Raw genomic sequence first — 24606 nt, 5'->3', positions numbered from 1 at the left:
TTTACTGTGTACTGTACCAGCGGTTATGGTCAAACTGACAATAAAAAGTGACTTGACTTGACTTGAAGATGAGTGGGTCAAATTTCAACATTAGATGATAACCAATTTTCAGATCATACACACAGGGAGAAAACCAATTAAAATAGCAGGCCAGAATAACAGCAATGCGGCAAATCTCACCACATTGTCAAGGGACTTAGAGGAGATATTTCACCTTCTTAAAATTAATATTTAATCACAAGAAGAATGCAACTAAGAGGATGAACTGTTACAATGGCAGTAAACAAACAGATGTTTCAGAACAATATATATCAACTAAGTTATTTCTGGATTCATTCTTTGGCAGTTGAATTTATGCCAATTCTAAATGGCATTCAAACATATTTAATATAACAGGGTGTATCAAGGCATCTTACAAATTACATAAAAAAAGTTGAGACCAAGAAAGACCACCAGCTTGATTGAAAAGAGGGATTCTAAAAAAATCTTGAAGGAAAAGGGAGTGGCATCTTGCTTTAAGTGAAGGCATTCCAGGGATTATGGTGTAGGCAATGAATGTGCTGCTACCAATGACAGGCAGACAAAAATTAAGAATGTGCAAGGGTCCAGAATTGAGAAACAGCTGGGATCTAGTAGGACTGTAAAAATGTGCAGAGAAGTTTAAGGTTTAGCCATCAAAGTAAATGTACTAGCAGAGTACGTATAAATCACCAAATACAATGCTAAGATTTGTTTTCTTGTGGGTATTCATGGTAGATACAAAGAAACACAATAGAATTAATGAAAAACCACACATAACAAAAATGGACAAACAACCAATGTGCAAAAAAACAAGTGTGTGCAAATACAAATAAATAAATAAACAAACAAACCAACCAACTATAAATATCGAGAACACAAGTTCAGTGTTGGGGTGAATGAAATTATCCCTTCTGGTTCAGAAGCCTGATAGTTGAGAGGTAATAACTGTTCTTGAACCTGGTAGTGTGGGACATGAGGTTCCTGTACTTTCTTTCAAAGGGGGACAGCAAGAAGGGAGCATGGGCTAGATGATGTGTGTGCTTGATGATGGATGCTGCTTTTCTGTGATAGCACTTCTTGTGCATGTGCTCAATGATGGGGATGGTGGTTGGGGGTAATGACACAATCAAGAGGTGAGACTACAGAGTAAGGATGACTTTAAAATTGAGGTTTTATGTGAATGGGAGCCTTTGCATGCAGGGAATAATAGAGTGACCACTCAGAGCAAATTAAGATCCAGGTACAGGGCTTTGGATAAAAAATGCAAATACAAGGTAGAAGATGAGAGCCCAATCAGGATAGACTGAGATTTAGGCAGAAGATGAGTTGATTTGAAAACAGACATAGGCATCATTACAAAGGCAGAAACGTGCAGTTTCAATTTCAAAATGGATAAACACAAAAGTGAATTTCCTAAAAGAATGACATTACAAATTATCTAGATCAGTTTTAGTCAATGTTCTAGACAGCGGGGGGGGGGGGGGTGCAAATTGCTAACAGGGACCAAAGACAAAGGCTTCAGTCTTTCTAGTAATTTCTGCAGAATATTTCTATTTGATACTGAATGTCAATAGTATGACAAAGTTGAGACAGCATAATAGTCCAATGCTAAGGAGGAACATTTGTACAAAATATGCATGGGGACCAAGAAGAGATCATCTGTAAACCTGATGTAATAGTGTGGCAATCGGATGAAAACCACAGCAGGTTAAAAAAAAACGATTCAGACAGAATGTGGGAAGGAGTTGGAGGATCATCATCAAAAACTCTGGCTATGAAGTAGGGGTTATTGATTAGGTGGAAGCTTGCAAGGATGTTGGTGTTGAGGGTAGGTTTCATTTTGACTATAGCACAATTGAAAGCAGAGAAAACACCACCCATGGAATGGGATCCATTAAGAATTATCATGTCACTTATGGTTCAGCAAGGAAAGCTGGGTAACTAACAGTTTAGTCAGGGTAGGATGTAGTGAACTGGAAGTTGATATCAAAGGGATAATCAGGTAAACTAAGGTAGGGGATTTCAGAATTAGGATTGTATAGAATATTTGAAAATGTTTGGTCAGTGGGCAAAGAAGGCAACATAATCAGCTGAATGTAATGTTATGATCTTTGAGAAAAAAATGTTGTTGGATGTGATAATAAGAGGATATGACTTAAGACGCCTTTCATGGAGGAACAAAGTCAGGGGTTTTCTTTATATACCTGGATTAAGTATGAATAATGATCTGTTTTAGCAATGGTGCTTGAAACGCAACAGTTTGCTTATCGTCCAAATCGCTCTAAGGAGGACGCAATATCCACCACACTGCACACAGTTCTCTCTCACTTGGACAACAAAGACACTTATGCCAGAATCCAAACAACAGGAATTCTGCAGATGCTGGAAATTCAAGCAACACACATCAAAGTTGCTGGTGAACGCAGCAGGCCAAGCAGCATCTGTAAGAAGAAGTGCAGTCGACGTTTCAGGCCGAGACCCTTCGTCAGGACTATGCCAGAATCCTGTACACTGATTTCAGTTCAGCGTTCAATACCATCATCCCGCAGAGACTAGTGGAGAAATTGTCGCTGCTTGGCCTTAGCACTGCCATGTGTCGCTGGATTCTGGATTTCTTGATAGAGAGACCACAGTCAGTCCATGTTGGCAGGAACATCTCTGACTCCATCACACTGAGCACTGGATCCCCACAAGGCTGTGTGCTAAGCCCATTGCTGCTTGCACTGCTAACACATGAATGTGCAGCCAGATTCAAGGAGAACCTGATCATTAAATTTGCAGATGATACCACAGTGGTGGGGCTCATCAGCAAAAATGATGAAACAATGTACAGGGAGGAGGTCAAACACCTAGAGAGCTGGTGCAGGAATAACAACTTGATGCTTAATGTCACCAAAACCAAGGAGATGATCGTCGATTTCAGACGGTCTCAGCCTGAGCACACACCCCTCAGCATCAGCGGCTCCACAGTGGAGAGAGTGGAAAACATCAAGTTCCTTGGGGTGCAGATCTCGGACAATCTCACCTGGTCCAAGAACACCACTGGGATTGTGAAACAGGCCCAGCAGAGATTGCACTTTCCGAGGAAGCTTAAACAAGCATCACTCCCCACTAACATCTTAACTACATTCTACAGAGGCGTGGTTGAGAGTGTGTTGATCTTTTGCACCACAACCTTGTACTCCAGCTGCAGTGCTGTCGGCAAAAAAGCCTTGCAGAGGGTGGTTAAGGGAGCAGTGAAGGTTATTGGGATCTCCCTACCTTCTGTCCAAGACCTCTTTCAGAGTTGATGCCTCCAGAAGACACGGTACATCATTAAAGACCCCTCACACCCTCTCCATGAACTGTTTGTTCTTCTGCCATCAGGCAAATGTTACAGGAGCATCAAAACTAAAACCACAAGGCTACTAAACAGCTTCTTCCCACAGGCAGTCAGACTGCTAAATAGCTGCTCCACCTGACTCTACTTTGGACACTTTTAACTTGCACTGGACACTTATAACTGATTTTAACTGACATGTGACTGTTGTGTTTTACTATTTATTGTTATGTTTATTATTTAGTGTTGTGTTTGTTATGTTATGATTGCACTGCCCCTGAGAAATGCTGTCTCATTCTGCCCTGCAGAGCTGATGTACGGTTAGAATGACAATAAAGTTTTTTGAATCTTTGAAATGCTTGATAAGGTCTAGTCAAATACGTTGGTGGATATGTCGACTGTACCTCTTCCTATAGATGCTGCCTGGCCTGCTGCGTTCATCAGCAATTTTTAGGTGTGTTGGTGGATTATTAAAACAGCTTTCACACAAAACAAACTGCATCAGCGTCCTTTGCTCCACAGTTCATAAGATTAGAAAAACAGCATGGAGAATTACTATAGTGAAGTAGGGAGTGATGACTTTTTTTGGAAGCATCAGAACTACAGGATTTAGAGAATATTTGATTCAACCTGTCAGTAGATAATCATTAATGAGCCCGAAGCTAGATGGAACTTGAGAGAATGAATCAAGAATCTTTAAACTTTTCCATCCCACCTCCCCTCCTCCTACAAATATTTGACTAAAAAGGAGAATGAAACAAGAATTTGATCAGAAAATGCCTGTTATTCATAGTAGCTACTCGTTGCAAGCTGTTGCCTGCAGATCCACTCATTATTTCCATTATAATTGTTTTACCGTGTTCTACCTCAATCCACCATGTAACGATTTGATTTGTATGCAAGGTAAGCTTTTCACTGTATCTTAGCACATGTGACAATAATAAACAAGTACTGTACAAAAACGAAGACTGTGAAACGACAGGATGAACGAGTTTATACTTTGGGAGAGCAATTAAAAAAAAGAAAGCAAAGGAGGGAGTTTAAATCACCAAGTCCAAGAAGTCGTTCAAAACCGCGACTGAGGGAATAAAGCAAATAAAGAAATATCAATATGAGAAGTGGGATGACATTTACGTGAATAACAGGAGTTTTAAATGAAGCATACTGTGTGTATGTAGGCTATATGCTGGAATAAGAAGTTGCACAGAAAAAAAGTCAAAGGAAGATATAATACAACCCACCAACTCGGAATGATAATATTATCTGGACACTATAACGAATGTCTTTAAATTGATATTCCCTTCTGTCGGAACAAGGTAGAACTAAAAACCCTCAATAATTGATTTTGCCCGAGTCTTCTCGTCAGTGACTTACTCTGTTTCCCTGTGCTGATTTCGAAAAACAACTAGTTTCTCTCGTTTCCACGACCTCGATTTGTTTCGAGTCGAAAGGTTGATGTTTCGGTGCCCGTATCTTTCGTCGTTCCCTCCCAAAGACCACGAACGACCCCAGCTCTCACACCCCTCTTCCGCCCCGCAGCATCGTATTTCCGCCCCGCAGCATCGTATTTCCAACCGCGGCATCGTGTTTCCGCCTCGCTCAACTCCTTCGCTTTGGTCACAATGCTATGACGACGGCTGCAAATCATTTGAACAGCGCAAGAAGCAAATGGTTGTGGAGAAATTGGGGCAAAATTTAAACACCGAGACAGTACCACCTTTCTTGTGCAAAAAAGAGCGAAATTAATAATATACAGAGCAAGACTTGGGGAGTGAGATCAATGTCAATAGTTGTTTTATTGGCCGCATGCACACAATAGGCTGAATGGTTACCTCTTTCTTCCATAATTTTTCGTGACTGTTTTTTCTCACCAAAGTACATCACTTCACCCACCCCAGATTCAGAAGTAGGGTGCCTGACCCAAAGTAATAACTGGCTTCTCTTTCCACAGATGTTGCTTGACTGGCTGATTTTTTTGCAGTATTTACGTTTTTGTTTTCAGATTCCAGCACCTGCCATTTTATTTTCCATTGTTTTAAAAGACTCGATTAAATGTCTTTTGCCACGTATCTTCCCGTTTTGCATATGCCTTTCTAAAGTTTGTTCGATTTTGTTTTACTCTAGTCACTTCCGATTTTAGGTCCTGTCCCTGGCTCCACAGCAAACCACATTCTCTCCCCACCCACGTACAACAGTTTGGAAAACCTTCAATCTGGCAGTGCTTCCTACGTGGGCATTCTTGGACACTTACACCCGGAATGAAAGCAAGTCACCCTTGATCCCTAAGGACTGGTTTAAAAAGAAAATTGCAAGCTTTGATGATACGGAAAACATTGAAGATGCCAATAGGTTCATACCGTTCAAAATATCTAAATAAAGAGGATAATTTCTGTTTGTTTTCTTTAAAAAATGTATTTCCCTCTAATTATTTAGCTCCCCCGGTTACCGTTGTATTGAATACCGTACCGTATTCCCTGTTCTTTGCAATGTCTCCACATTGGCCCATCTGTCGTCTTCATGACGCGCAGGCGCCTCAGCTTCCGTGTTGTACATGTACAGAGGGAGCTGCAAGGCGAGCGAATACCAGGACAAGGCAACCAGTTCAGGTCAGTTATCCTTAACTTAACCTCGTGCTCGGTTCGGTTTTGAAGTCCGATCATTGGGTTGTTTTCTGCTTTGTTTTTTAATCGGTTTCCCAGGGGTTCGTACGACGTTACAATGAAAAGTTCAAGTCTGTACTGTAATAAACCCTCATTCTGGTATAATTTTTTTTATTCGGTGTTTGGAATAAATGCTGTTGACAATGGTGTTTATTAGAATTGTCTCAAATGTTAACTGGTCTATTTAAAATAAAAGTACGGTGGATGCTGGAAAATGGAAACAAAAACAGGAAGTACCCGGAAAAAAAAGTCCTGCCGAAGTGTTTCGGCCTGAAACATCGGCTGTATTTTTTTTCCCACGGATGCTGCCTGGCTTGCTGAGTTCCTCCAGCATTTTGTGTGTGTTGCGCAGAAATAATTGAGAACATCCTGACTGGCTGCATTACTGCCTGGTATGGGAACTGTACCTCCCTTAATCGCAGGATTCTGCAGAGAGTGCTGCGGACAGCCCAGTGCATCTGTAGTAGTGAACTTCCCACTATTCAGGACAGTTACAAAGACGGGTCTGAAAAAAGGGCCTGAAGGATCATTGGGGACCTGAGTCACCCCAACCACGGTTTATTCCAGCTACTACCATCTGGGAAACGGTACCGCAGTTTCAAAGCCAGGACGAACAGGCTCCGGGACAGCTTCTTTCACCAGGCCGTCAAACTGATTAACTCACGCTGATTTGAGTGCATTTCTATATTACATTGACTGTTCTATTTATTATTAATTACTATTATCGCACATTGCACATTTAGACGGAGACGTAAAGTAAATATTTTCACTAGTGTATGTGAAGGATGTAAGAAATAAAGTCGATTCAATTCAATCATTTAGTGGAGTAATTAACAGAGAGCGACAGACTTAACGTTTCAAAGTTCAAAGTAAATATATTTTCAAAGAACGTATATGATACCATATACTATCTTGAGATCCATTTCATTGTGGGCATTAAACCGAAAATACAAGTACAATAAAAAAAAAGTGGTAGAATAATCAATGACAAACAGGACTGACAAACAATCAATGCGCAAAAGACAACAAACTGTGCAAGTCCAAAAAGAAAAATAAATAAATAAACAAGAAATATCAAGAACATGAGATTAAAAGACCTTGAAAGTGAATCCCTAGGTTGTGGAATGCTGGAAACCGCAGTGAGTAAAACAGTTCAGAATTGACTTTCTGCTTGTTTCTCGCCAACTTTCAGTCACAAAAAATCACTGCTTCTTGAACACTAACACACACAACTGATGCTATTTGAAAACTGTTCTCTCTAAGCACAGTGTAATGTTGAATGGCCACACAAATGCTTGCATCTGACGCCAGTTAGAAACTGGCCGGTAATCATCCCTGTCCCAATTAATTGGCATAGCGTCCCAAATAAACAAAGGCAATCCTGCCTATTTTTTCGATTGGTTTTTGTTCTTTAAGTGTTGTCCCACATAAGTGGCTGCCCCGATTAACTGATGGCCCAAATAACTGTAATCCATTGTATTTATGATTGCATAAGTACGTCTCTAGCTCCAGTGCCGTATTTAAGTTTGGTGACAACACTGTCATTGGCCGAGTCAAAGGTGGTGACAAATTGGCATATGGGAGGGAGATTTAAAATCTAGTTGAGTGGTGTCACAACAACTTTGTCTCAACATCAGCAAAACCAAAGAACTGTTTATCAACTGCAGGAGGAAGAATCTGGAGTTCCATTAGCCAGTTGTCATTAGGGGACTGGAGGTGGAGAGTGTCAATAGCTTTAAATTGCATAATATCAACATTATCAGACGAAATGTCTCAGGACAAGTGTGCAAGTGCCATCACAAGGAAGGGACGCTAGTACCTCTCTTTGAAGTTTGCATAGAATCAGCACGTCACCAAAACTTTGACAACCTTCTATAGATGCACAGTGGAGAATATCCTAACTCAATGCATCGCAGCCTGGTATGGAAACACCAATGCCCAAGGTTGGAAAAGACGACAGAAAGTGGTGGATGCTCTCCTGTCCATCACAAAGTAAAGCCCACCTCAACATTTAGTGCATTTGCATGGAGCGCCGTCACACGAAAACAGCAGCCATCATCAAATGCACTCACCGTGTTTTCTTCTTGCTATTACCATTGGGCAGGTGTACCCATGAAGTATTGAGGACATGAGTCCTGATGAAGGGTCTCGGCCCAAATTGTCGACTGTTATTCATTTCCATACATGTTACCTGACCTGCTGAGTTCCTCCAGCATTCTTTGTGCCTGTTACCCTGGATCTCCAGCGTCTGCAGAATCTCTTGTGTTTACCATGCTCTCAATTTTTTGTAATATATTTGCCCAGTTTGTGTTTTTTACACATTGGTTATTTGTCAGTCTTTGTTTTGTAAATTCTATTGTATACCTTCATTTCTCCTGTAAACACCAGCAAGAAAATAAATTTCTAGGTAGTACATGGTTACATATAAATATTTTATAATAAACTTTCTTTGAACTTCTGAAAATTTTCATCCTGCTTTTGCCTTCACATAGTCCTTTTTTCTTCATTTTTTAAAATTTCTCTATCTTCATCTTGGTCTAGATGGATGATTCCACAGTCATCTTAAATCTACCACTCAAAGTAACAAATTCATTCTGTTTTCCCAGTTCATCTGTGCCATGTATCTTCATTGATAACAAGACTTTTGACACAATTGCTTTTGTTCTTCCTGAACCACTGCGCTCCCTTTACCATGATAGGCACCAGACTGTATTGCATCTCTTTCCTACATCACTGTTTTCAGCCCTTAAATTCTCTGACAGAACAAGGATAAAGTTCTCCTGTTCTTCAATTTCCACCCACCAGCTTTTGTTTTCAATGGATTATCCATTGTAATTTCTACTGGCTTCAAGAACATTTCACGACCTGTCAATCTATCGCTCCCTTATCCTTTCAGCACTCTAATATGATTGTACCCTACACTATTCTCTGGTCTGCTCTCCCATCTCTATCACTGCTCTCCTCGTTCCACCACTTTTCTATGAACCACAGAAAATTCAGTACTTATTCTTTTACCTCTTTCCACTATCCAGGGACCCAAACAATACTTCCAAATGAAACAATATTTTTTTCTACTGTTGTGGTGTACTAGACTCAGTACACAGTTGTGGGGTACTGTGATCCCCTTTATGTTGAGAAATAAAATGCAGATGGATGGCCACTTGTGGAGCACCTGCACTCAATGCACAAGGGTGACCCAGAGCTTCCTGTTGCCTTCCACTATTAATTCTCCATCCTGCACCAACTCTGAACAATGTGTATATGGCCTCCTGACTGATTAATAAAGCTCAAGGTAAGCCTGAGGAACAGCACTTCATCTGTCTGAGCAGCCTTGCAGACTCAATTCAACATTTACAGATGATGCACTTTAGCGGTATATTCTTTATCTGTAATATCAACTCTTTTTCTCTCTCCACTAATGCTGCTTACTTTAGATTTTCCTTGTCCCTGACTGTCCTCACCTGCCTAACGTGTAGCAATGTCAGCAGATCCAAACAGGACTCTTCAGCCACTTTAGAATATGGAGTAGAGACAACTCATTCTTGACCTGAGGATAGCGTGGGAAGTTTGTAAGGGAGATGGCAGATGGATGAACTGTGCAGAAACCTGAGAAAGTTTCTTGAGCATTCACTTAATGACACGTGAATAATTAAATGACAAATCTGAACATTATTCAAAATATGTCATTGGTAAGACCATAGGAATTAGATCAGAGAATTAAAAAAATTATTATGGAAAACCTATCAAATAATCTACCAAGTAAGGTAATTGAAGATTACCTATTAAATGTGTTAAATTTACATGCTTACATAACTTGATGCTTGCATCAAACACTTCTTTTTGTGTCCACTACTAAAGTGTCATTCAGATGCCGAAATGTTACAGGCTAAGTTGAGTATTTGAAAATCAGATGTTTAAAAAGCAGCTTATCAGATTCAGATTCATTTATTTATCACATGTACATGGTAGAATACAGTGAAATATGTCGTTTACCAGAAAGATTCCAATGCTTATCGTGTACAATTAATTAGTTTGAAATCTGGTTTCCTTTCACTTTACATGTCCTTCTGAAATAGCAAAATGCTATTAACAATGGACAGCCAATTAACTTTATTCGAAGGTGCTAGCTGTGGAAAGAATGTAAACAGTGATAGAAAACTAACATTATTTGCTATGATGTTTGAATATTTTTCCCTTCAGTTTATGATTGCATCAGGACAGTGCTCCCCATTGCCTTTCTTTTCCTCAACATTTCCATCAGCTGTCACTTTTGAATTTTTGGAGTCTTGGATTGGAACTTGAATATCAAATGTAGAATTAACTTTATTGCACAAATATCTGAACATCATATGTAAATTTGCATGATTATGTTATGTGAGATAATCTTTATTTTAAAGCTTGTGCATTATATTACAGAAATGGATAAACTAGTGAACTGTATGTATAGAAAACCTGAAGCTCTCTTCAGACTTATCTGCTTTCCCTGGGCTGGAGGTGGATCAATATCTTATGCTCAGTGGGGAAAACACTTTAATAATTCTATAGAAGGTAAAACTGTGTGAATCTTTAGAAATATTTATACAGAAAAATATGCAAAATAATGCTTAATACTGTATGATATGTCATAGCCTTGCATGTTATTTATCATGTTCACAATCCTTTTTTTATCCAGTCTCTCTCTTTTCCTTTCCGTGTTAAATTCTTATTCCTTAGGTATATTGTGGATTTCTCCATATACCTATGCTGCAAATATTCTCCTGTGTTAAACATATATAAGTGAAATAAAAAGCTGTGACATTTAGTTATAGCCTTACCTCATTGTCTGGTCACCTCGTTGATTCAAGAGAGAGATTGCTAATTCATGATGCATTTAATTTCCCCCAGTTTATAAATGTTTATTAATTCTCTGGATTTTGTTCTAATTTAGAACATATGTTAACAATTTTACCAACCATGGGGAGAAAAGACATAGGAGCAGAATTAGGCCTTTGGCCCATTGAGTCTGCTCCACCGTTTCATCGTGGCTGATCCATTTTCCCTCTCAGCCCCAATCTCCTGCCTTCTCCCCATATCATTTCATGCCCTGTCGAAGCAAGAGTCTATCAACCTCTGCCTTAAATATACATACGGACTTGGCCTTCACAGTTGCCTGTGACAACGAATTCCACAGATTCACAGCTCTCTGGCTAAATAAATTACTCCTCATCTTTTTTAAAAGGATGTCCCTCTATTCTGAGGCTGTGATCTTAGTTCTTAGTTTCTCCCAACATAGGAAGCATCCTCTCCACATCCACTCTATTAAGGCCTTTTACCATTCAATAGGTTTCAATGAGGTTACTGCTTATTCTTTGAAATTCCAGTGAATACGGACCCAGAACCATCAAACGCTCTTCATATGACAATCCATTCAAATCTGTATCATTTTCGTGAACCTTTTTTGAACCCTCTCCAGTTTTAGTACATCCTTTCTAAGATAAGGGGCCCAGTACTACTCAGAATACTCCCAAGTGAGGCCTCACCAGTGCTTTATAAAGTCTTAACATTACATCCTCGCTTTTATATTCTAGTTGTCTTGAAGTGAATGCTAACATTGCATTTGCCTTCCTCACCACAGATTCAACCTGCAAATTAACCCTTAGGGAATCCTGCATAAGGGCTCCCAAGTACCTTTGTGCCTGAGATTTTTGTATTTTCCATCCATTTAGAAAATAGTCAACCTTTTCATTTTTTCTACCAAAGTGCATGACGATACACTTCCTGACACTGTATTCCATCTGCCATTTCTTTGTTCATTCTCCTAATCTTCTATTCTTCTAATTCTGCTATTCTAATCTAACATTCCTCTGTAGCCTACTTCCTCAAAACTACCTGCCCCTATCTTTATATTATCTGCAAACTTTGCAACAAAACCAGTAATTCCATAATCCAAATTATTAAAATATGACGTAAAAAGAATCAGTCCCAACGCAGGCCCCTGTGGAACACCACTCGTCACTGGCAGACAACCAGAAAAGGCTCCCTTTATTCCCACTCTTTGCCTCCTGCCAGTCTGTCACTGCTTTATCCATCTAGAATCTTTCCTGTAACACCATGGCTTATTAAGCAGCCTCATGTGGCACCTTATCAAAGGCCTACTGAAAATTTAAGTATACAACTTCACCAATTTTCCTTTGTGCATCCTGCTTGCTATTTCTCCAAAGAATTCCAACAGATTTGTCAGGCAAGATTTTCCCTTGAGGAAACCATGCTGACTTTGGCCATGCCACCAAGTACCCCGAAACCACATTCTTAACAATTGACTACAACATCTTCCCAACCACTGAGGCCAGAGTAACTGGCCTATAGTTTCCTTTCCTCTGCCCCTCTCCCTTCTTGAAGAGTAGAGTGACATTTGCAATTTTCCAGTCTTCCAGAATATAGTGATTATTGAAAGATCTTTATTAGTGCATTCACAATCTCTTCAGCCACATCTTTCAGAACCCTGGCATGTACACCATCGGGTCCAGGTGACTAATCTACCTTCAGACTTTTCAGTTTCTCAAGAGCTTCATCTTAGTAATGGTAACTTCACACTCTTGCTGTGCAGGTTGACCGTGGAGTTAAGAAGGCATACGGTGTATTGGCCTTCATCAACAATGGGACTGAGTTCAAGAGCCGAGATGTAATGTTACAACTATATAGGACCCTGATCAGACCCCATTTGGAGTACTGTGCTCAGTTCTGGTCACCTCACCACAAGAAGGATGTGGAAATTATAGAAAGGGTGCAGAGGAGTTTTACAAAGATGTTGCCTGGATTGGGGAGCATGCCTTATAAGAATAGGTTGGGTGAACTTGGCCTTTTCTCCTTGGAGCAATGGTGGATGAGAGGCATTGATTGTGTGTATATTCAGAGGTTTTTTCCCAGGGCTGAAATGGCTAACACAAGAGGGCAAGTAGGTTCAGAGGAGGTGTCAGGGGTAGGTTTTTTACACAGAGAGTGGTGAGTGCGTGAAATGGGCTGCCAGCGACAGTGGTAGAGGCGAATACAATAGGGTCTTTTAAGAGACTTTTAGATAGGTACGTGGAGCTCAGGAAAATAGAGGGCTATGGGTAACTCTAGGTAATTTCTAAAGTAAGTACATGTTCAGCATAACATTGTGGGCCGAAGGGCCTGTATTGTGCTGTAGGTTTTCCATGTTTCACTTCATGACCCCCGATGCCTGGAACTTCTACCATACTACTAGTGTCTTCGACAGCGAAGACTGATGAAAAATACTAATCCCTTTTGTCTGCCATTTCATTATCTGCCATTACTACCTCTCCAGCATTGTTTTCCAGTGTTCCGATATACATTCTCATGTCTCTTTCACACTTTTTGTATCAGAAGAAACTTCTGGTATCCGCTTTAATATTATTGGCTAGCTTACTTTCGTATTCCATCTGTACCTTCTTAATGACTTTTTATTTGCCTTCGATTGGTATTTCAATACTTCCCACTCATTTTTGCTCTATTACAGAGCCTCTCATTGGCTTTCATGTTTTCTTTGACTTCTCTTGTTCGCCACGGTTATGTCATCTTACTTTTAGAATACTTCTTCCTCTTTGGGATGTATTTATCCTGTACCTTCTGAATTGCTTCCAGAAATTTCAGCAATTGCTGTTCCATCATCATCCCTGCCAGTGTTCTGTTCCAATCAATTTTGGTCAGCTTCCTCTGTTATGCCTCTGTAATCCCCTTTACTCCTCTGTAATACTGATACATCTGACTTTAGCTTCTCCTTCTCAAAATTCAGGGTGGATTTGATTATATTGTGATCACTGGCTTCTAAGGGTTTTTAGAATCAAGAACACGGAACATTGGGACCTGTGGTGTCCAGAGACCTGAGCTTTTCCGGTGCCAATTAACATCATAAGCAGCTAAGTGCCATATTGGAAAGACGGATGGCGTAGAAAAAACAATAGTGCAATATAGGAAAAGAAATTTACAAAATATTTCCCATTCTTATAATGATCCACAAAGTCTAAATTCAGAGCCAAGGATTTGAAGTTAAATATTGGAGAAGAGTATAGCTTCCATACAAAACTATCTTGTGTTAAGAATGCAAAACTTGGCTGTTAGATAAGTATTTCGGCTTAGTTTCATCCTCCAGCAGTAAGACAAGTTCCATTTGATATCCAACCTTGTCTTAAATATATTTACTGAGGTAGCCTCCACTGCTTCACAGGGAAGAGAATTCCACAGATTCACCCCTCTCTGGAAGAAGCAGTTCCTCCTCATCTCTGTCCTAAATCTACTCCCCCAAATCTTGAGGCTATGTCCCATAGTTCTAGTCTTACCTACCAATGGAAACAACTTTTCTGGCTCTTTCTTATCTATCCATTTCATAATTTTGTATGTTTCTATAAGATCTCCTCTCATTCTTCTGAATTCCAGCAAGTACAGTCCCAGGTGACTCAATCTCACCTCATAGTCTTAACACCCTCATCACTGGAATCAACCTGGTGAACCTCCTCTGCACCGCCTCCAAAGCCAGTATATCATTCCTCAAGTAAGAAGAGGGATCTTGGGGTCCGAGTGAGGATCAGAGAGATTTTGGGCTCCAAGTCCATAGGACACTGAAAGCTGCTACACAGGTTGACTCTGTGATTAAGAAGGCATACGGTGCATTGGCCTTCATCTGTGGGATTGAGTTCAAGAGCCGAGAGGTAATGTTATAGCTATTTTGGACCCTGGTCAGACTCCACTTGGAGTACTGCGCTCAGTTCCGGTCGCCTCACTACAGGAAGGATGTGGAAACTATAGAAAGTGTGCAGAGGAGATATACAAGGATGTTGCCTGGATTGGGGAGCATGCCTTATGAGAATAGGTTGAGTGAACTCGGCCTTTTCTCCTTGGAGCGACAGAGGATGAGGGGTGACCTGATAGAGGTGTATAAGATGATGAGAGGCATTGATCGTGTGGATAGTCAGAGGCTTTTTCCCAGTGCTGAAATGGCTAACACGAGAGGACACAGTTTTAAGGTGCTTGGAAGTAGGTACAGAGGAGATGTCAGGGGAAAGTTTTTTACACAGAGAGTGGAGAGTGTGTGGAGTGGGCTGCTGGCAACGGTGGTAGAGGCAGATACAATGGGGTCTTTTAAGAGACTCCTGGATAGGTACATGGAGGTTAGAAAAATAGAGGGCTATTACCCTAGGTAATTTCTAAAGTAAGTACATATTTGGCACAGCATTGTGGGCCGAAGGGCCTGTATTGTGTTGCAGGTTTTCTATGTTTCTAAGACCAGAACTACACACAGTACTCCAGGTGTGGCCTCACCAGTACCCTATACAGTTGCAACATAACCTCCCTGCTCTTAAATAGTTTGCATCTATTTCTATATGCCTATACATATCCATGTGTATATAAAAAAGGACATGACAATTGCTGAATATAATATTTTCAGCAGTTAACTCTTACACTTAATTTTATAATTTTCTTCAAACATTTGAAGGTAGTGATTCATGCTAGAGTAGGAGTAATCCTGTGCATTTAGGACAGTATGAAGTCACAGCTGCTACACCGTAGGGTCTGTCACGTAATTACCCTTTTAGTCTGTTAGTCCTGCTAGTACTCTGATACCACTTTATAAATTTAATGTTATTAGGCTATTTGAACTATTTATGGTTCTATTCTATTTTAGGCTATTTAACTATTTATGGTTCTATTACTATTTATTATTTATGGTGCAACTGTAACAAAAACCTATTTCCCCCGGGATCAATAAATTATGACTATGACTATGAATGTAAAGTCTTGAAGCTGTACTCATATCTGTCTTTAATCAATATCCATAGACAAATACTTCTGGACTTGGGACATTTGCTAACATTAAGAAACTTGAACTTGTGCAAATTTTATCTACTCTTAGCACAGGAGGAAACTTAAGACAATTGTAGTTTACCAATTCCGTTCCTATGTGGAATCCATTTGTAAATATAATTACAAAAGCAAAATATTGCAGATGCTGGAAACTTGAAATTCAAACAGCTGTCAATAATCTGGTCAATCCAAGGCCACTGCCAATCTTAAACAAGAAACTTAAAGGAACACAATTAATAAACATTGGAGTTTACAATATCAGGATAACAAGACAACCGAATCTGTTGCAACATGTTCAGCTGTCCAAATTTGATTGGAAGGGGTCACTAACAGGAATGACCACAGAGCAGCAATGGCTCTGATTTCTGGGAGCAACTTAGAAGGATAAGCACAAAGAAGTATTCCAAAGGCAGTATGATGCATCTGAGGCTGACAAGGGAAGTCAAGGCAAACATGAAAGCCAATAAGAGGGCGTATAATAGCTCAAAACTTAGTGGGAGGTTAAAGGATTGGGAAACTTTTAAAAACCAACAGAAGGCAAGTAAAAGGCCATAAAGAGAGGAAAAGATGAAATGTGAAGGTAAGCTAGCCAGCGATATCAAAGAGGATACTGAAATGTAGGAGGTGCTTGGATACTTGGAGGCACATATAACCATATAACAATTACAGCTTGGAAACAGGCCATCTTGGCCCTTCTAGTCCATGCTGAACTCTTACTCTCACCTAGTCCCACTGACCTGCACTCAGCCCATAACCCTCCATTCTTTTCCTGTCCATATAGCTGTCCAATTTAACTTTAAATGACAACATCGAACCTGACTCAACCACTTCTGCTGGAAGCCCGTTCTCTGAGTAAAGAAGTTCTCCCTCATGTTACCCCTAATCTTTTGCCCTCTAACTCTCAACTCATGTCCTCTTGCTTGAATCTCCCCTGCTCTCAATGGAAAAAGCCTATCCACGTCAACTCTATCTATCCCCCTCATAATTTTAAATACCTCTATCACATGATAAAATGGACCAAAAGTCAGCATAGTTTCTTAAGGGGAAATCTTGCCTGGCAAATCTGTTAGAATTGTTTGAGGAAAAAACCAGCAGGATAGACGAGAGAATCGGTGAATGTTGTGTACTTGGATTTCAGAAAGCCTTTACAAGGTGTAGTACATGAAGCTGCTTAACAAGAGCCCATGGTATTACAGGAAAGAAACTAGCATGGATAGGGCATTGGTTAATTGGCTGGGGGCAAAGAGTGAGAATTAAAGGTGCCTTTTCTGATTGGCTGCCCGTGACCAGTGGTGTTTCGCAGGGTTGTGTGCTGGGACTGCTTTTTATGATGAAATATGAAGTTAAGTTACCAAATGATATCAAAGAGGATACAAAAAGTTTTTTCAGGGAAATAAGTAGTAAAAGAGAGGTGAGAGTAAATATCAGATCACTGGAAAATGACACTGCAAAGATAGAAATGGAGGACAAGGAAATGGCGGGCAAACTAAATAGGGATTTTGTGTCAGTCTTCACTGTGGAAGACACTAGCAGTATGCTGGAAGTTTGAGCATATCAGGGGATAGAAGTGTGTGTAGATGCTATTACTAGAGAGAAGATGCTTGGGAAACTGAAAGACCCTGAGGTAGATATGTCATTTGGACCAAAGACACCTCAGGGTTCTGAAAGAGGCAACTGAAGCCATTAGTAATGATCTTTCAAGAATCAATAGATTCTGGTATTGTTCTGAAAGTCTTGAAAATTACAAATATCACTTCATGCTTCAAGACGGGAGGGAGGCCAAAGAAAGGAAATTATAGACCAGTTAGCCTCACCTTAGTAGTTGGGAAGTTGTTGAAGTTGACTGGTAAGAAAGAGGTTTCAGGGTATTTGAAGGCATCTGCTCAAAGTGAGCATGTTTGCCTTCAGTAAAATTCTTGACTGACAATGGAGAACCTGTGGATGATGTGTACTTGGATTTTCAGAAGGATTTTGACAAGGTGCTGCATATGAGGCTACTTAGCAAGGTAAGAGCCTATGCTATTACAGGAAAGAAACTAGCATGGATAGAGCATTGAGTGATTGGCAGGGGGCAAAGAGTGGGTATAAATGGTACCTTTTTTGTTTGGCTGCCAGTGACCAGTGGTGTTCCACAGGGGTCCGTGTTGGTACCACTACTTCTTATGTTGTATGCCAATGATTTGGATGATGGAATTGATGGCTTCGTGGCCAAATTTTTGGATGATGTGAAGATACATGGAGGGGGCAGGTAGTGTTGAGGGGGCAGGCAGTGTTGAGGAAGCTGGGAGGCTGCAGCAGGACTTGGACAGTTTAGGAGAACAGGCAAAGAAGTAGCAGATGGAATACGGTGTCACGAAGTATACAGCCATGCACTTTGGTAGAAGGAATAAAAGCTTGGACTATTTTCTTAACGGGCAGAAAATTCAAAAATCTGAGGTGCAAAGGGACTTGAGAGTCTTCGTATAGAATTCCCTAAAGGTTAATTTGCAGGTTGAGTCAGTGGTGACAAAGGCAAATGAAATATTAGCATTCATTTTGAGAATATAAAACCAAGGATGTAACGCTGAGGCTTTATAAGGCAGTGGTGAGACCTCACTTGGAGTATCGTGAACAGTTTTGGGTCCTTAAGAAAGGATGTGCTGACATTGGAGAGGGTTCAGAGGAGGTTGATGAGAAAAATTCAGGGAATGAAAGGGTTATCATATGAGGAGTGATTGATGGCTCTGGGCCTTTACTCGCTGGAATTTAGAAAAATGGTGGGGAATCTCATTGAACCCTGTTGAATGTTGAAAGGCCTAGGTTGAGTGTATATGGAGAGGATGTTTCCTGTGATGGAGGAGTTAAGGACGAGAGTGTACAGCCTTAGAGGGTGTCCATTTAAAACAGAGATGAGGAAGAATTTATTTTGCCAGACAGGGTGAACCTGTGGAATTTGTTGCCACAGTGGGCTGTGGAGGCCAGGTCATTGGGTGTATTTAAGGCGGAGGTTGATTGGTTCTTGCCTAGTGAAGGTGTGAAAAGTTATGGGGAGAAGGCAGAAGAATGGGGTTAAGAGAAAAATAGATCAGCCATGATGGAATGGTGGAGCAGACTCAACAGGCTGAAATGGCCTGTTTCTGCTCCTATGTCATGGTCTAACATGACAAAAAATATTGTTTTCATGGTAATGATCATTTAAAAAAATGCTGTATGTCTTAAATAAGGTAGAAAATGCTATAAACTCTTGGCAGATCAGGTAGCATCTGTGGTAATAGAAATACTTGGTTTTTCAGTATGTGGAACCTGTAGGTTCTAATGAAGGATCTTTCATGTGATTGTGTAATATCCATCACAATAGTGACTGAAAATTTGCCCTAAGACTTTCTACCATTATATCCTTCTCCAATTCGGTTGTTAAAGTAGCAAGAATATCAGTGTTGAAGCTTACCACTATGTCCCTGTTTCAGCTCTTCCACAACCCCTTATCAATATAAAATGCACAGACTTTATTGTAAATTGGATCTCCCTTTATAGTATAATAGTTTAAATTAATGCCCGGAATAATGTTTTAAATTTCAGTTTATTCTATACGTCTTCCTGGAAGAGAAACTCGTTCTAAGGAACCTTTTATGCAGAACATTCAGCAGCTCATTGATGAAATTGCCACCATCTTACTGCCTAGTCTTAAAGAGAAGCCTTTTGCATTTTTTGGTCACAGGTATGAAAGATAAATCAATTTAGCATGCTTGGCTATAAGGCTGGGGTGGGGTTCTGAGTTGGATGATCAGCCATGATCATAATAAATGGCGGTGCAGGCTCGAAGGGCCGAATGGCCTACTCCTGCACCTATTTTCTATGTTTCTATAAATAAGAAGGCCATTTCCATCAAAAATAGTTTCTTGTTAAATGGCTTATAAAGCAATTTTAAAATGTTAATGTGTTATCAATTAGACTTCACTCATTGCAGTATCAGCTTTAGTAACTGATAAATGCGATTGGTATTAACTTCAATGTTATTTCTTGTTTAACAGGTGCACGGCATATGATGAAATGTCAGTTTTAGAAGTTATTTTCTTTCAGCTTATTTACACTAACGTGGCAAAAAAAGCAGCAAAAAATTAACAGTTTTAGAACAAAAGTAATTCAAAGGAAGCGATTATAGGTATCAAGTAGGAAGTTAGGGAAAAGAACATGGTTGCAGGTAGATGAGGTTAAAAAGAGAGAAAAAGAAATGGAGAGGTGGAAAGAGGAAACTGGGGAAGATGCAAAGTAGTTAAGAAAGATAGGTGGAGGTGCTCAAAACAATTTATGTTGTGTGATTATTTCTTAAAGCTAGCTCTGTGTTGTAGAAAGGGAATGTTCTCAATGGATTGGCTGTACAATGAGGGTGGTATAATGCAAATTACAATTATCTGAAGGCAAGGATCTGCAGTGGCTGGAAATCTGAAACAAAAACAAACTGCTGGAAATTCTCAGCAGGCCAGACAACAAATGAATTTCTGAAGCAAACTTGCCTTCAACATGCTGAAAGTGACATCAAATAACTTAGCTGTTGTTTTGTTTCAAGAAGACAGTTGTGCTAGACGGAATTGGTAAGAGGTGGTGAGGAACCAGGTAGGAGGGTGATAGGAAAATTACTTTGGTGGGAAATGGATGAGGGAGGTAGGGTGCAAGGGGAAGGAAAGAGAGAAGCAGGTTAATGACTGTTTATCAGAACCAGTCAGTTCCGATACAAGCTGGAAAGTCTGGTTATTGGAAATTGCTTAACTAGCTGTTAAGTCTTGAAGGCTGTAATATGCTAAGCAGTAAGATGAGCTACTGGTCCTTGATCTTCTTTTGGATTTCATTAGAAGAATAAAGGAAGCCAAAGAAGAGAGGAAAGAGGTAGGAGTGCGGGGGAGCATTAAAATGACAAACATTCATAAGTTTAGAATCTTTCTGCAGACTGAGTGGAGGTATTGTGCACAGTGGCCACACACGTGCATCTGGATTCTCCGTTGTAGGGAAACCAAGTTGTGAACATTGACTACAGAACAGTAAACTAGAAGAATCCAAATGAACCACTGCTTCACTTGGAAGTAGTGTTTGGATTCCTCGGTAGCAGGAAGGGGTGAGGTAGAAGGGCAGAGATTCCACTTCCTACCATTGCATGGGAATAGGAGTGGATGTTGCTGAAGATGGAAGTGCGGTCCAGGGAGATGAAGGGAGATTGATAACTTTAAAACTTTCTGCAAGAAAAAGAAGTGAGGAGAAGGAACTGAATAGGACTGACAAGCAGATAAGATTCTCTGACATTAATGGGTGGAGGTAAACATCAACAATTCTTAATGGTTTTATCATGTGAAACCTAATAATGGTTTTCAATGCATTTTGAAAAAGAAACTTACATTATTTTATGAACACTTGAATATAGGGCCCTTTTCTTCCATATATCATTGTAGAAAACAATTACATCATTTGCCCTGGCAAAAGGCATTAGCAATCTGGATGATCCATTATGAAAGGGGATGCTAATGAGGCAAGTGCTGCAGATTATTAGGATGGTAGATGGTACATTGGCTTTTATTGCAAGAGGATTTAAGTACACAAGTTATTACAATTATGTAAGACCTTGTTGAGACCTCTGCTGGAGCTTTGTACACTTTGCTGAGGAAGGATATAAAGGCCATCCAGAGAGTACAGCAAAGATTCACCAGATTTGTTCCTGCTTGGTGGATTGTGATCTGTTATAATAGGACATACTAAATCAGCTGGGCCTATATTTAGATTTCAGAAGAATGAGAGGTGGCTTCTTTCAAAACAGACAAAATTATTAGAAGGCTTTTCAGGGTAGATGTGAGGAGGAGTCAAGAACTAGGAACCACAGTGGACCATTCAAAAATGAGAAATTTCTTAACTCAGATTGTCAAATCTTTGGAATTCTCTACCCTAGAGGATTATGGAGGCTTGGCCGTTGATTTTATTCAAAACTGAAAGTGATAAATAACTGAGCATTAAAGGAGTGCAGTAATATATGGTGAGGGCAGGAAAATGACATTGACCTAGATCTGTCACGATGTAACTGAATGATGGTGCAAGCTTGAGGGCTGAGTATCCTCCTCCTCCTTTGTCTTATGTCCTGGTGTTCGTTTTAGTTAGGAAGAAATGAAACATTTTATGATTGCAGTAATGTTGATTGTCACTAGTTTCTTTCCAGAATAAAACTTGAAGATGTTGTCATTGCAGACATATCAATTATCATTTCCCCAATGTGCACATGGAGCGCAGACATCATGATGTGTCAGATAACTCTAGTGGCTTGGAGAGATGTGCAAGCCCCCTCCGGTTTTATAATTTCATCCCTGTGAAGATAATTCTACATAGTTAATGCAGTCTAATAAATACATTGAAGACATGTTTCTATGCTGTAGTGTTCTATAACTCTACATTAAGACAAGACCTTTGGCCCATCTAGTCCATGCCGAACCATTAATCTGCCTAGTCCCATTGACCTACACCTGGACCATAAGCCCTTCATACCTCTCCCATCCATGTACCTATCCAAATTTCTCTTAAAAGTTGAAATCAAACCTGCGTCCACCACTTATGCTGGCAGGTGGTTCCACACTCTCGCCACCCTCTGAATGAAGAAGTTTCCCCTCATGTTCCCCTTAAATATTTCACCTTTCACCCTTATCTATGATATACTCAGGTGCTTTTGTTTAGTCCAGTAATTTGTGGCCCTAGTAGTGATTGGTATGGCCAAAGCATTCAGAGTTAATTGAATTTTAAGCAATATATTGCAACTTGAGAAATACAAGTTAATTTCCCCAATATATTATTTTTACAAGTATAATTCCCCCTTTACTCACTTGCCTCTAGATATATTATTGTATAGCACAGCATTTGCATTTACTTGAAGAAAATAGAAAATTGCCTGACTTAACTCTGTCTAGGTTAAGTATGAAAATTCCAGTCTGGATTGAAGGGGCTGAATAGTCCTTTTACACAGAAGTCACCTGTAACTGGGTTCATCACAGCTATGCATTTAACAATACACTCAACTTTGACTGTGTAACTTGCTGACCGATGCTCAGTTCTGCCAGGATGACTTTGCTCTCAACATCATTATTGCCTTGTTCCATACATGGGGAAAAGAAGCAAATTCCAGAGCTGAAGAGAGAATAACTATCCTTGATGTCAAGTTTGAGTTTCAACCATGAAAAGTGGTTGTTGTTCTTGCAGGTCAGTCATCTCAGTTTTTCCTAAGACATTGCTACAGGAATTCCTCATGCAGTGTCCCGAGTCCATACATGTTCAGTTGCTTCAGCATGATGTTAGTTTTCTACTGTGTTCAATTCTGTCTTCAGCTTTACAGGTAATGAAGCTGCCTGTGTCTGTATGTAGTATACTCTGGACAATGATTCGGGTTTAAACTAGTGAGTAAAATTCATGCTACCCAGGTGATGGACAACAATTTCAGCAAGAAGGACATTAGGGACATTTAAGAGACTCTTAGCCACGGATGATAGAAAAATGGACGGCTTTTAGGGTGGAAAGTTGATTGATCTTAGAATAGGATAAAAGGTCGGCAAAACATTATGGGCCAAAGGGTATTGTGCTGCAGTGTTCTTCTAAATGTGTATGGAAAGATCGATATCTCAAGGGTTTACTTGAAAATGACCCACAATTTTTTTTTTAATTACCTTTTTTGTAGTTTTCTTGTTAAACTGTAGACAGTATGCTTGATCAGTAAATGCTAACTTATAATAGTTGGAACAGGAGTAAACAAAATGTACAGTACATGTAGAGTGTCCAGAAAATGCTTACACTACCAAATATAAGTAACTATGCCAATGGGTTGTATTACTCAAGGAAGTATGAGTAAAAGGCTATCAGGCCCTTGAGGTCTCTTTTGTGCCATTTTGCCATATCTCTCTATTAATCAATCTATCAACTATTCATCTACTTTCCCTCTAAATACTAATAATAATCTATGTCCCATCACACCGCAATGCAGAGATTCACCACCCTCTGCAAAAGTAAATTTCTGTGTACCTCAGCTTTAAATGATTGACTTTTTACCATGTAGTTATGTCCCATTGTTTGAAACTGTATTGTTACTGGTGAAAACATCCCAATAACTGGTCTGTCAAGCCCCCTTAGGAACTTACATTTGACTAAAGTCATCACTTATTCTTCTGAATCTGAAGAAATATAGGCCCAGATTAGTTAGTCTCTCTTGGTAGAGCAGCTCTCTCATCCCAGGAATTAGTCTGGTAAATCTCTTTGTACTGCCTGCAGTGTTACTATGTCTTTTTTTTTGTGTCAGGGTACTGAATACAGCATATTCCAGGTGAAGCATCATAAATACCATGCATAAATGCAACAAATCTTCTTGTCCTGATGACCCAAAACATCAACCATCCCCTTGCTTCCATAGATGCTGCTTGACACACTGAGTTCCACCCGCATTTTGTATGTGTCACTCTGGAATTCCTCCAACAGTTTACTTTTACACTAGATTCTAGCAAGTGAGTTTCTCTTGGGTCAGCAACAAAACCTCCCAATTTTTAAATTCTGTTCCCTTTGCATTGAAAGGCAAAATGCAGTTTGCCTTTTCAGTGCCTTGATTCATGTACTAAAACATCTAAATCTCTTGCAGTTAATTCACTTACACTTGCTCTTAATTTAGATAATCTGCCTTTTGATTTATTAAAGTGCATAAACTCGCACTTTACCTCTTAACACTCAGTTTGCCAGTCAATCAATGAATACTGAAGACATAGTAGTATTTCATTGTGTTCA

General features: G+C 39.9%; 2 protein-coding genes across 8 annotated transcripts in view; one reads left to right on the top strand and one right to left on the bottom strand.

The window, feature by feature from the left end:
* Window positions 1-5924, bottom strand: part of crot (carnitine O-octanoyltransferase) — a 72452-nt gene extending 66528 nt beyond the window's left edge. For 3 of the 6 annotated variants that reach the window (XM_063044139.1, XM_063044137.1, XM_063044136.1), the window contains exon 1: window positions 4715-5466. Coding sequence is in view for 2 of the 6 variants with exons in the window: in XM_063044140.1 (XP_062900210.1) it covers window positions 5807-5893 (87 nt within the window). In the remaining 4 variants the exon portion in view is untranslated. Of the gene's footprint in view, window positions 1-4714; window positions 5467-5806 lie in introns of those variants that run through there. The other 3 variants (XM_063044140.1, XM_063044135.1, XM_063044138.1) reach the window with 3 other exon arrangements.
* olah (oleoyl-ACP hydrolase) overlaps window positions 5528-24606 on the top strand; it is a 31736-nt gene continuing 12657 nt past the window's right edge. Inside the window, exons 1-4 of one of the 2 annotated variants that reach the window (XM_063044142.1) lie at window positions 5528-5689; window positions 5869-5946; window positions 10417-10548; window positions 19399-19537. In XM_063044142.1, the coding sequence (XP_062900212.1) occupies window positions 5659-5689; window positions 5869-5946; window positions 10417-10548; window positions 19399-19537 (380 nt within the window). In that variant the 5' untranslated portion in view covers window positions 5528-5658. The remainder of the gene's footprint in view (window positions 5690-5868; window positions 5947-10416; window positions 10549-19398; window positions 19538-24606) is intronic. The other variant, XM_063044143.1, reaches the window with a different exon arrangement.

This window comes from Mobula hypostoma, chromosome 3 (genome assembly GCF_963921235.1).
Source record: "Mobula hypostoma chromosome 3, sMobHyp1.1, whole genome shotgun sequence".
NCBI lineage: Eukaryota > Metazoa > Chordata > Chondrichthyes > Myliobatiformes > Myliobatidae > Mobula > Mobula hypostoma.
The sequence above is the reverse complement of the archived record's forward strand: the minus strand, read 5'-3'. Positions and strand labels throughout refer to the sequence as shown.